The following is a 13600-nucleotide window of genomic DNA, read 5'->3' as shown; positions in this document are numbered from 1 at the left end:
CCAGTTGGTTCCATCCCAGGTTTGGACTTCGATGGGCTTTGTGTGGGATTCTCAGACGCCATCCGTTTCTCTCCCTCCCACAGCCTTGCTTTGGCTGCGGTCCTGCCATGGGCAGGTTTTTAGGGGGGGACCCGGATCACTCTGCGGTTGGTTGAGCAGCTTTGTGGGAGCCTGAACTTTGCTCTGCTGGTTTATCCTCTGGGCAGGGTTTGGTATCGTAGGCTGTTCTGGTATCTTCGGGGCAGCCTCTTTCGCCGCTCTTGCGATCACTGGGTTCATTCCCCAGTGTCCTTGCGCCAGTTGCTACGTCACTGGCTTCCTCTTCAGGTTTTTCGGGGTTCGGTGGTATGGAGCCTTCCTCTTCTCTCGCTTGATGTGTTTATGAATGCTTTGTCTCTCGGATGAGGCTTTGTGACCAGTGCTCATCAGTCCAGCCAGGGGCATTGGCAGCTGTCCTTGCATCGGGCTCACCGCACGGTGCGGGAGTTTGCGGATGTGTGGCAGGCACTGCAGCGGATTTGGCTCCCTCGCCTTTCGCCCGTCAATGGCACAAACTGCGAAAAAGCCAACGCACTGTACGAGAAGCTAAACGGCGCACAGGGTGATCACCGTGCCGACCAGAAAAAGATGGAACCGAAGGCTGCACCTGCCCCGAATCTGGCACCACTGGCCTACCACGACAGGAAGAACCCCGAGCCCTCGCACAACCCTTCTGGGAAAGGACCCCCACGAGCCCTCCAGAGGACCAAGAAGTCCGTCATAGGACGACAACTAGAAGCCGCCGCCAACAGATACTGCAGCACGACAGATTCCACAAAGAGCGAAGGACAAAAAGGCGAAGACAACCTAAGAGCCCAAGCGGATACCAAAGAAGAAGCCAAAAGGCCTGCCAACACACAAGTTGAGAGGCAAAAACTGCGAAAACTGCATGTTGTAGGAGCGGCTCGAACATCTGCAACAAGGTAGACAACGCTCGTGCCGCCACGGTAAAAGGACCAGACCGAGAGGTGGCCCCAAATGCCACCACCTTCAACCCGAGCTAAGCTAAGGAGAACTCGAGGAGGGAGAAAACACAGAGCCGATGCCAGCAGCCGAAAGAGAGGTAATCTGCACAAGAAGCTGCAACAAGCAAACACCCCACGGAAGGGAAGGAGCGAACGAACATGCAATAAGATGCAAAGGAGCTCCCCCAACAAAACGCGGGCAGTCTATCAACCAAGACAACTCTGGAACTCCGTAACGAAGCTAGTACGGACAAGAACCACACATGAAGGAATGCAGACCCAACACAAAAGCAGAAACCTGATCGCGCAGAAGGTAGCTCCAAGGACTTCCCGTACCACATTAGAAGGGATGCGGGAAGCCGAAAACCTAAGGAAGACGGGACCGAAAAACCCACGGGACCACGGAACCGAACCCGGGAGGGGTAGACGCCAAATCTAATCGGAAGAGGAGGGAGCGAAAGAGAATGAACAAATCCACAAGGGCCGTGACGAGGATTTGAAGGTAATGGCCCTTGTGGATTTGTTCATTTGATGCATCACGCTATTGTGATTTCTGTGTGTAGCGAAAGAGAACCTTTCCTTTTGCAAAACCAAGCCCCCTCCCCGAGGGTATAAAAACCCTGGCAGAGACCAACAGAGCCAAAGGCCCTCTCAAGTCAACCCCTTTCCCGCCCTGGGACCCTTACCCTGATGTCCTGGGGACGAGCCATTCCCCCAAAGCCCCACCTCACAAGAAAAATCCGGGGCAGCCAAAAAACACTAATGAAGGGGGGGCCCACTGGTCAGACCCTTACGCATCGGCAGGGGGGAACTAGCCCGAATGCCCCCGCTGCCAACCCAAAAGGGGAAACCCCCGAAACCGCCTAAGGCTTAACACCAAGACCCTGCTCTGCCATTGAACCCCGGGAGTGTCAGAGTCTGAAGCCAGGGCGGGGAGAACTGGACCCACAAAAGGGAAGAAGGGAGGAAGGCGAAGCGACCCCCAGCTCCAAGTCCAGGTCCTTGGCGGAGGTCCGTGTTGGAGGATTTGTGCGCTCGTGGCTTTATGGCTTCGGTCCTGCGTTTCTTTTCCCTCCTGGAGCTGTCTTCGGATTGGCTTGCGGAGGATGTAAAGGCGCTTGGAGACATTCCTGGGTCTGGCACCGTGGTCTCTGCTGCTCGGGTGTCGTCTGTCATGTTGAAGCTCTTTGCGCCGATCCTAGGCCGGGGGGAACCGGGGGGGTTTCTTCTCGGCGGGATAATACAAGGGCTCATGGTTCCATTCATCTGGGTGGGCACAGGTGTCGGGTTTGGTGCCTGTGCCGCCTGCAGTCCCATCTGTGCCTGGTCGGGCAGTGTTCGCTCTGCGCGCAGGTCGGGTTCTCGTAAGGGGCAGTTCGCCCCATTGAAGGGGCGATGGGGGGAAAGCTTGCTCTGTTCGCTCACGCCTGGTCTCACGATTTGTGAGGATTTTGGGTCGTTAATCGCGGCCTGCGGTGGCGTTGGGTGGCTCCTCCTCCGGGGGGTTCTGTGCTGACGGGGCAGGCTTCCTCTCCTGTGCTCCTGTCCAACGTCCTGGCGGACGGCCTGTCCAGGTTCGTTCCCCTGTCTATGGAATGGACGGTCGACGCCGACTCCTTCCGTTGGCACTGCCGGACATTTGGGTGCCCGGAGGTGGACCTCTTCGCGTCAGTGTGGTCGAGGCGTCTTCCGGTTTACGTGGCGCCCTTCCCCGACTGCAAGGCTGTCAGGATTGATGCTTTTTGGCAGGACTGGTCGAGGTGGGGGTTCCCGTACCTCTTTTTTCCCCGATTCGACTGTTGCTCCAGATCCTGGCTCGCTAGGAGATTTACCAGGGTCGAGTGGTCCTCTTGGCCCCGTGGTGGCGGGCCCAGCCGTGGTTTCAGGCGCTGCTTGCACGGTGTCCGAACCCGGAGGTTTTTCTGCGGCTCCGCCTCTTTCAGGAGATCGGGCTGGTCTGGTACGAGACTGGTTTGCTCTTCTCCGCGAGTCTTCGCGTTTGGTGTTTTTGACTCATGTTTATCAGCATCTCTATGGTGAGCAGGTGGCTTCTTTGTTGGTTTCTCACCTGCAGGTTTCCACTAGGAGGCAGTATGAAGTTTCTCGGCGGTCCTTCTGGTTCTTTTTGACCCTTCGTCATTGTTCCTCGCTGAAAATGGCATTTCATTACATTCAACGCTGTTATTTTTTTTTTATACAAAATGCCAAATCTTAAAAATGTGCAGCTCTGATGATGAATTAAAAATATTTCAGGTTGATTGCTGTGCTGTAATAATCCTGAAAACTAATTGTTTCATAGGAAATTTCTAAATGTAGATGTAAGAGGAAGTACTGTAGTTGTAGTAAATGCTAAAAAGAGAGAAATTGCAACGTACAGTAATGGTTACTGCAAAATTTGATGCCAAATATTAGATTGGAAAGAGAAAATTTAAAATGGACCTAAAGAGTCAAATATATGTGAATGCAGTATTTGTATGAGGGTGGTGGAAGGAATGGTGAAATGGGCTGAAAGATATCGTAAAAATAGATGAAGGACAATTGCCCTGTAATATTCTTTTAATTAAAAAATGAGAGTACTGAAAGCAGACTGGTGAAAGAGAATGGAAACTAGTATACATTGCTTTAAGCTGACTATGGAATGAGAGGAGCGTATAAAATAAGTCATAAGAGCTGATCAAATGAGAAATAAGAACAGATAAAATGAGGAATTAGAATGACACAAAATTAGCATTGTGGATGGGAGGAAGGGAAATGCTTGAACTAATAAAGGGAGAGACTATTGTATTTAGCTGATTTTAGCATGCACAGGATATGGATGGACATTTAAGATTTATGAGGGGGGTCTAACTTTAGTGAAATGTGCAGACAATAAGTCACACTCACATGGCTGAAATTTAGACACCCAACCACCAAATCTAAAATTAAAGAATTTACAATGAAAGGAAGACATGACGGCTTGTTAATGGTCGAGGACAGACTGAAACATTGTCAACTCTTTATTTTTAGATTTGTGAATTGGGTGTCTTTAGTGAAATGTAATACTGTAGATTGGAACAAATGAAGAATGTAAAAAAGAAAACAAAATATATGGATGAAATGTATTGTTGTGGAAAAGTATAATGAACTGTGCAGAGGCAACTCAAAGTATCTTCACATGTTGTTCTTTTACCTTGTGGGATGTTCAGTATTGTTGTGGATTTAGGCAAATATAAAACTATAAGAGCCGTAACGCTTTGTTGTTGGCTATTATTTACACACGGGTTAATCTGTTCATTTTCTTTACAGGGTGTATGAGTGTGGGTTGGACTGTATGGGAGGATCGTGGCACAGTTCAAGTCTCTGGGATGCTTGTATAAGTTACGAGCAGAATAATGGCAACCTTGTGGCTGTCATGGCCCTCTATAGAAGGCTGATACAGACACCAACGAGATTGTTTAATAAACACTGGGATCAGTAAGTTCATCAAATGCATGCTGCTGGCTCCATGGTCTCAAACACCTCCTGTCCCTCCTCAACCTTTAATTAAGGATTTTTCAATGTTGTTTACAAGTTGTCAGAAATTCTCTACTGTATTTATAATAATGTTTCACTGTTGGCTTCGTTCTAGACTCACAATTGGGGATCCTGGGTTCGATTCCCAAATGGAACAGAATTGGTTGAGCACGTTTCCTTTCATCTGATGCCTCTGTTTACCTAACAGTAAATAGGTACCCAGGAGTTAGGCAACTGTTTTGGGGTTGCATCCTGGGTATTGTCAGTAGGTCGACGCGGGGGGGAGGGGGGGGGAGAAGGGCCTCGATACAACCCTAAAGTATATGTTACACTGCTTCCTGTCCCCAACAAAATAAATTAATTATTATTAATATAATAAGGTTGAAAGCAGACCATGCAAAATAAGGAATGATACAGAGTGTGTAGGTTGATGCAGAACAATACTTGCCTCTCACCTCCTTTCACTTCACCTTCCCTCTTGCCTTATGTTGACTCTCCTACCCCTACCCCCCAACCCTATTTCACGACTTGATAAGGGTCCAAGGCGGACTGAAACGTCATCACTCATTTCATATATGTGGGTTGTGTTATTTGTGAGTGTGGCTGTGGCAGAGGATATTACCCGAAGATTGTGGGAGAGAGGTGAGAGGGAAAGTCATGGTGTGACCCACTTAATGAAAGTACAGAATTTTCATGAAATTCCTTCTAGTGTGGGAAAATGCTGTTGGATGTAAATAATTACATTAACCACTGCACTGCTCACCTGGTTTTGGCAAAAACTTCTTAGTGCAATTGTCAAGGACATATTTTGTTGTTTTTATAAATGTTCAGGTAAAGTTAATGTCAAAATGTTTTCAAACTCAACTACAGTATTTCCATTTCAAAACACAAAGGGTGATGAAAACGTTAAACAAAAATTATAATATTGTCTAATTAAAAAAAAAAAATAGCACAACTCTCAGGGCACCTAAAGTCGCTTTGCGCAGTGGCTAAAGTTGAGGGTATTTATGATGGCCTGTCTACCCCTTTTATGTGGGATGAGAGGTTTCAATAAATTATAGAATTTTACATGGAAGATGCAGTAATTAATACATTCACATTACTTGCAGTTTTTTAGCTCTGGTACGAGATCACCACCCACGCAGTCTTCTACCAGTTGAAGAGTACCAGACATTACGTAAAGAAGCATGTGAAGAACTTAAAATCAAGTACACTGCAACAAGCTTAATGCCCCCCAAAACCATTCAAAAGGTATTTGAGGAGTTTTCTGGGGGGAGCCCCTACGTCTCCCCGGAGCTTACCAGGCTGATATGCTAAAGTCAGACTTTGGCATCAGTCATGTGTACGGAGTTCTTATGGGCCTACTGGGGACCACGAGCCAGAACCTGGCCCCCTCAGAGAGGCAAGGGGAGCAATGGCCTATAGAAATCAACGTGTGGTTGGAAGCATTCTATGTCTGCCATTGACCGGGTTAGGCACCCAGAAAGGTAGGCGTCCCAAAACAAACCCCTATTCTCGTGAAAATTGCAACCAAAAGCCAAACGAGTAGATAGGACTACCCAAACAAAAACGAGCAAATTCGTATGACATCACCTGTCATCGCGCTGCTGTCTGCACAGCCCCCCCTCCCCAGGAGGGGGAAGGGGGAGCCCCAGACCTACTGCACCGGCGATCCACACCTCAGTTCTTGAGGCTGATGCTATCTGCTCGGTTGTGTGCTCTGGCTTCAGTCTTTTTGTGATGCTGTGCCTTGTATGTGGCTGCTGTACTCCAGGGGTGCGAGAACCAGGAGTTATTCCTCAGTACTCAGGCTGCATGCGCCTAGGGTTCCCTTCCCTAGGTGCCTTGTAAGTACTGCCCTTGGAGCTTGGGGTTAGGGTTACCATCCACAAGTTCCTTGGGATCTGCCTCTGTGTGTCCGTTTTACTGCTCGGTTTTTCGGCCGCCCTTTGGGTACTTGGGTGCTTTGTCTCCCTAGTTTACCTTAGGGTAAGAGGCAGTTTTCGCACTGGTAAGAGACGCAGGGTACTGCGCAGCTAATTGTCGCCTATCACAGCGGCTGGCTCTGTTCCTTGGGGTACGTTGTCCTCTTGTGGGGTTTTGTTTTTCTTTTTGCCTTGGTGGGAGGTTCTGCCCTATTTGCCACTGGTGTTTGGCCTCACCCTGATACTTGGGGGTGCCCCCTGCTTGGTCTCTATGAGTGTACAGGTTCCTGGGATTCAGCTTTAGACAGTTTGTTTTGTAGTTTTGGGTGCCGGTTAGCAATACCCTGCCTGGGTTTACCTGAGCGCGAGTCCTCTTCAAGTAAACGCCCTGGGAATCCCCTAGGGGATGCATGGGTCCGATGGATGTAACCCCGGGGTCCCCCCTCGCTTCGTGCGAGTTTGAGGGTTGTTCGATCTCCTTGTCTCAGGGTGACCCTCACTGTTTTGTCTCCGTCACGCAGCCTGTTGGGTCGGTGACACTTTCGACCCTGAGTCCTGTGAGTATTGTTGCTTGCTGGTGACTCAATTTACCCAATCTGTGGATGATCATCTTCGGGTACAGGCTGCGCAGGTGTTGCATTCTAGGTTTCGTTTGTTGCAACGCGCTCGGTTGGTTGCTCACCCGGATGCCCCGCAGCTGCCCCGTCTTGCTTATAGGAACCCGGACTTGGGGGTGGGGGTCACTTTGATCCTGGTTCAGTCCGCACCTCCTAGTCCTTCCCCTCCTGTTGATCATTTTGGTCCCCCTCCCCTGCTTCTGGCCCTGAAACGTCTGAGGGTTAGGAGTCGGCACAGTGGTTAGTTGGTCTTGAGACTCTGGCAGCCACGGGGGATGCCCTTTCCGGTGTGGCGACGGAGGCAATCGAGTCTCCTCCCGCGCCGAAGCCTCTGGGTCTGACCAGTGGGCCTCGTTCTATCCGACTTCTACAACTGCGCCGACCTTGCCTAGTGGGGTCGGTGCTGGGGAGGGGCTAACTTGGGGGCCTTGGGCCCAGCTGGATCCCGCCTAGATTTTCCTACCCTCTGAGCGGGGCTTATTGTTACAAGGAGTGGGGTTTTCTTTTCCTCCCTCTGCATACGAGTTGGACTTGGTGTCTGCTCCTCCCCTGGTTTGGTTCCGTTTTTTCGGAGGTTTTCAGCTTATCGCATCCAACCAGCTGCAGTGCCTTGGCCTCAGCGGCTCGCTCGTCGGCTGCCTTGCTGAAGCTTTTCGCGGCGATCTTGTGGGATGCGGTGACTCTGTTTTATGCCTCCCGGCTCGCACGTCAGCAGACGGTGCTTGCCTCCTCTGTGGAATCCACTTGGGCCTTGGCTCTTAGGATGTCTTCCCCTTTTTGCCCGCTCTTGTTTGAGGCTTCCGCCGTTGCGCAGTATATTCAGGCTGCTTTGGCTTCTTGCCGTCCTATGTCAGACTTACTGGTTCTCCGGGGGTCCCGTGGTGGACCATCCCGGGGTTCCTCTCGTCTTTGTAGGCCACTGCTGTCAGATTAAGGTTCGGCTTCACCTTCGGACCCGCCTTCGTCTGGTCGGCGTGGTGTTCGCTTTGTGCGAGGTTCTGGGTCTCGTACGGGGCGCTGGCTCTTTCACAGTTCGCCCCATTGATGGGACGATGGGGAAAAAGCTTGCGCTGTTTGCTCACGCCTGGTCCCACGATTTGTGGGCTTTCGGGTCATTTTGCATGGCCTCTGGTGGCGTTGGGTGGCCCCTTTCCCTGCGGGGGGTTCGGGGCTGGTGGGGCAGGCTTCTTTTCCTGCACTCTGTCAGGTCATCTTGGAGTGGGTTTGCTTGGGCGTGGTCGAAACGACGACATCCCTCAGATGGGTTTCCCCTCTGTTTCCAGTCCCGAAACGGGACTGCTCGGACCTGTGGTTCATTCTGGACTTGTCCCGTCTGAACCCCTGGGTTCATTGCTCCTCCTTTCGGATGACCACACTGTGCCAGGTTCGGTTCCTGTTGGAGCTGGGCGCTTGGATGGTGTCCCTGGACCTCCGGGACTCTTATTGGCACGTCCCGATTCATCCGGGGTTCAGGGACTGGGTCAGTTTTGTTGTGTGGCTTCGTGCTTACCACTTTTGTTGTCTCCCATTCGGTTTGAACCTGGCACCTCACGTTTTCACGCTCCTCACACGGGTCATGGTGACCCGTCTGCATCTGTTAGGTGTTCGGGTGTTGGCCTACCTCAACGACTGGCTTGTTTGGGCTCCCAGCCAGTCCGCTTGTCTGCTGGCCAGGAATTTGGTTCTTTCTCAGCTTGCCGGGTTAGGGTTCTTGGTGAACTGGAGGAAGTCCCATCTAGTTCCCTCCCAGGTTCGGACCTGGCTGGGCCTTGTGTGGGACTCTCAGACCGCTTCCTTGTCTCTTCCTCCAGAGTCTCTTCTGCGGCTGCGGTCCCGCTTGTGCCTGTTTCTGGGGGGCTCCCTGGTCACCCGGTGGTTGCTCAAGGGTCTGTGCGGGAGCCTGAACTTCACGATGCTGGTCTACCCGCCGGGTCGGGTTTGGCTTCGTCGGCTGTTCTGGTACCTTCGGGGTCATCCCTTCCGCCTCTCTCGCGATCGCTGGGTTTGGACCCCGGGGGGCTTTGCGTCAGTTGCTGCGTTGCCGGCTTCCTCTTCGGGTTTTTCGGGGTTCAGTGCTATGGCGCCTCCCCTAGCCCTTGCTCGATGTGTTCACGGACGCATCGTCTCTCGGCTGGGGCTTTGTGACCAGTGCTCAACGGACCGGTGAGGGACGGTGGGGTCCATCCTTCCGTCGAGCCCACAGCACTGCGGGAGTTCGCTGTGGTTGTGGAAGGTTCGAGTAACCTGCGGGTCGACAATTCAGTTCCATTCGGACTGCTCCCCGGAGGTTCATTGTCTGAACCGGGGGCTTCAATGCGTTCCTTGGCTCTTTGGCGCTGGTCACTTCGGGTGACTCCTCTGATGAGTTCTCGGGGTTTGGCTCTCCTGGCAGTTTACGTGCGGGGAGTGTCCAACGTCTTGGCCGACAGTCTGTCTCGTTTCGTTTCCCTCTCTACGGAATGGACGGTCGACGCCAAATCCTTCCTTTGGCTTTGCCAGACGTTCGGACACCCCGAGGTGGACCTCTTCGCGTCGGCGTGGTCGCAGCGCCTTCCCCTGTATGTGGCGCCCTTTCCCGACTGCAAGGCCGTCGGGGTCAACGCCTTTCGGCAGGACTGGTCAAGGTGGGGGTTCCTGTACCTCTTTTCCCCAGTTCAGCTGTTGCTCCAGGTTTTAACTCGCTTGGAGACTTACCAGGGAAGAGTTGTCCTCTTGGCCCCTTGGTGGCCAGCCCAGGCGTGGTTTCAGGCGCTGCGTGCTCGGTGTCCAAACCCGGAGGTTTTTCTGCGGCTCCGCCTCTTTCAGCAGATCAGACCAGTACATCACGTGGATGGTTCAGTCTTCTCCTCGAATCTTCGCGTATGGTAATTTTGACTGGGGTTTATCATCATCTCTATGGTGGTCAGGTGGCTTCCTTATTAGTATCCCACCTGCAGGTTTCGTCTCGGCGGCAGTATGAAGTTTCCTGGCGATCCTTCCCGTTCTTCTTACATCTTCATCGTTGTACTTCACTTTATGTTAGGGTGGTGTCCTTTCTCTCTTGGTTCTCTCCAGGACCGTCGCCTTATGCCTAACACTGTCGCCTCGTATCGTGTGGCGCTGACGGAGCCACTTCAGCATGCTTTCGGTACTGATATCACGGCTGCACCGTTTCGCAAGCTGTCTCGGGCATTGTTTTACCTCTGGCCTGCGCTGCCTGAGCTGTCCTGGTCATTGGACAGGGTGCTCTCTTTTCTTTCTTCTCGTTTTGTTGTGGCCTGTTCAGTTCCGGATTGTTTTTCGAAGGCACTTTTTTCCTGTTGGCATTGGCCTCTCCCCAGAGGCCAATGCCAGGTAGGTGAGCTTCATGCTCTTCTCCAGCGCAGAGGTTTCTGCTCCTTCGGTCAGGGTAATCGGTTTGTTCGTCTGCAGCCTTCTCCTTCTTTTCTGGCAAAGAATGAGACTGCTGCTTTCCGGAGGGGTCCCTGGGTTGTTGATGCTTGGTTGGTTAGGCCGGAGGTGCATCATGTTTTATGTCCGGTTGCGGCTCTCCTCTGTTATTTGTACGTCACGGCTTCTGTGTCCATGGATGCGCTTTAGGTTGTTCCGGGTGTCACTTTGGGTCGGCGGATGCAGCCAGTTGTCTCGCCTTCGGGTTGAGGAGTGAGCAGCAACCGCCTCCTGGGTAAGTCCCTATTCTTTTCCTCTGTGGATAGTTAGCTTCGGGGAGCCATAGGGGTTTGGCCGAACAGACGCATCGTCTCTTGGCTGGGGCTTTGTGGCCAGTGCTCACCAGGCCAGCCAGCCCATCCTTCCGTCGAGCTCACAGCACAGTGTGGTAGTTCGCGTCGGTGTGGATGTCGCTTCGGAGGATTTGAATCGCTCAAGGTTCGACGATCTTGCCCCATTTGGACTGCTCCCCCGGTAGTTCATTGCCTGAACCGTGGGGATTCAATGTGGTTTTTGGCTCTATGGGGCTGGTCGCTTCGGGTGGCTCCTCTGCTGAGTTCTCGGGGGTTTGCTCTCCTGGCTGTTCACATTCAGGGGGGGAGGGGGTGAAGTTGTCCAACGTCCTGTCACGGTTCATTCCCCTGTCCAAGGAATAGACGGTCGATGCCGACTCTTTCAGTTGGCTTTGCCAGACATACGAGCTCCTGGAGGTGGACCTCTTCGAGTCAGCGTGGTCGAGGCGTCTCCCATTATATGTGTCGCACTTTCCTGACTGCGAGGCCGTCGGGGTCGATGCCTGCAGGACTGGTCGAGGTGGGGTTACCAGTACCTCTTCCCCCCGGTTCCGCTGTTGCTTGAGGTCCTAGCTTGCTTGGAGACTTACCAAGGAAGAGTAGTCCTCTCGGCCCCATGGTGGCCAGCACAGCCTTGGTTTCAGGCGCTACTTGCTCGGTGTCCGAACCTGGGGGTCTTCCCGTGGCTCTGCGTCTTTTCCGCAGATCGGGCCCGTCTGTTACGTAACTGGTTCGATCTTGCAGGTGGCTTCATTGATGGTGTTCCACCTGTGTGCTTTGTCTTAACAACAGTATGAAGTTTCTTGGCAGTCCTTTCGTTATTTCTTGTCCCTCCTTAGGTTTGCTTCTGTTTCGGATCTAGTTGTCTTGTCCTTCCTTTCTTGGTGTTTTCAGGACCTTCATCTTATGCCGAATACTGTCGCCTCGTATTATGTCCTGCTGGCAGAACCGTTTCAGCTTGCATTCAGGGTGGATGTTACTTCTGCTCCGTTCTGCAAACTGTCCCGTGCGTTGTTTCACTTCCGGCCTGCTTATGTACTGCCTGAGTCGTCCTGGTCGTTGGACCAGGTGCTCTCTTTTGTATCTTCTCCTCGGTTTGTTGTGGCCCCTTCGGTTCAAAATTGTTTTGCGAAGGCTCTTTTTCCTGTTGGCATTGGCCTCTGGAGGTTGGATTGGGGGAGCTTCATGCTCTTCTCTGGCACAGGGGTTTCTGCTCTTTTGGTCCTAGTGGTAGCTTTGTTCATTTGCAGCTGTCTCCTTTTCTGGTGAAGACCCGAGACCAATTTTTTCCAGAGGGGTCCTTGGATTGTTGATGCTTGGTTGGTTCAGCAGGGTGTGCATCATGTGTTGTGTCTGGTTGTGGCTCTTCGCCGTTACCTGTGCGTCATGGCTTCAGGGGCTGGGATCACGCTTTGGGTTGACCCAGTTTCCCTTCTTCCCTGTTCCAGAGTTCGGATCTCCCAGGTCGTACACAGGATTATTCGGTCCAGCCAGCCTGCGGTCTATCCTCGTGCCCATGACATTCGTAAGTTTGCTGTGTTGGCTGCCATCTTTGGTAACATATCTTGGGCTGACATTCGGGCACAGGATTTTTGGAGGTCGAACAGGGTCCTGACCTCTCACTACCTAGTCAGTGTTCCTGGCCCTGGTTGGGCATGTGTCACATTGGGTCGGCGTTTGCAGCCAGAATGTCTTGACTTCGAGTTAAGGAGTGAGTGACCAACGCCTTTCGGTTAAATCCCTCTTGTTTTTTTTTTTTTTGGTTAAGTAGCTCCGGGAAACTCAAGGGGCTCCCCCCAGAAAATCAGCATTGAATGTAATGAAACGCCATTTTCTGGGTGAAACCTGGAGGTTCATCGCTAACCCTCCCTCCCTTCGGCTAGCAGTTTTTGCGTGTTTTGACATCCAGCCTCAGAGCTAGGGGTGTGGATAGCTGGTGCGGGGGTCTAGGGCTCCCCCTTTCCCCTTCCAGGGAGGGAGGAGCTGTGCAGACAGCAGTGCGGTGACAGTTGTGACGTCATGCTCGTTTGCTTGTTTTCGTTTGGGAGTTCTGTCCAACAGTACGGCTTTCTGTAGCAATTTTGTTTAACCAGATAGGGGTTGTTTGGGGCTATTATCTTTCTGGGTGCGTACTAGGTCGATAGCAAACATAGAATGCTTCCAACAAGACCAGGGGGGGGGGTTTCTATAGGCCATTGCTCCTCGCGCCTCTTTGAGGGGACCAGATTCTGGCTCGTGGTCCCCGGTAGGCCTAGAACACCATTTGCTTTGACTGATACCAGGGGTCTTAATACATTCATATCAGCCCGGATAGCTCTGGGAAGCCTTGGGACCTCACCCAGAAAATGGCATTTCATTACATCCAGCACTGGTTGTTGGTAGTAACAGGTTAAAACTTTATTATTAGTGCAAAGATTTCCCATACACACACACACATGAGATACTTTGCAAATCGATGCAATGCATTTGAAGCTGCACAAAATAATCCCGCTATAATTGTTGAAATTTGATGAGGGTTAGTTGCTTTGCATGAATATATGACGTAATCACCAACGTATGTACTTTTACAACCCATTGTACCTTCTTGTTTATATAAATAAATATAAAATATATAATAAAAAAATAAATATCTTTCTAAATATCATTAAGTGTATGTGGAACATATATATAAATTTTTCAGACCCCACAACCAGAGGATAAGCTTACTTCCCGTATAAAGGAAAAACTTGTTGCCTTATACATCAAAACCCATGAAAAGAACGAAGAGGAAGTGGACAAAAGGTGGAAGCTTGAGGAAAAAGTGAGTGCCTTTGTTCAATTTATTTACATTTTCCCTAATT

General features: G+C 51.5%; 1 protein-coding gene across 1 annotated transcript in view; it reads left to right on the top strand.

Annotated features, from left to right (window-relative positions):
* The window catches only part of LOC123758422 (uncharacterized), a 156764-nt gene that overhangs the window by 16925 nt on the left and 126239 nt on the right, over window positions 1–13600 (top strand). Inside the window, 3 exon segments of the mRNA XM_069322809.1 lie at window positions 4290–4457; window positions 5606–5747; window positions 13441–13560. Coding sequence (XP_069178910.1) covers window positions 4290–4457; window positions 5606–5747; window positions 13441–13560 — 430 coding nt within the window.

This window comes from Procambarus clarkii, chromosome 11 (assembly GCF_040958095.1).
Source record: "Procambarus clarkii isolate CNS0578487 chromosome 11, FALCON_Pclarkii_2.0, whole genome shotgun sequence".
Classification (NCBI taxonomy): Eukaryota; Metazoa; Arthropoda; class Malacostraca; order Decapoda; family Cambaridae; genus Procambarus; species Procambarus clarkii.
Note: the sequence above shows the minus strand (reverse complement) of the source record. Positions and strands in the feature narration are given on the sequence as shown.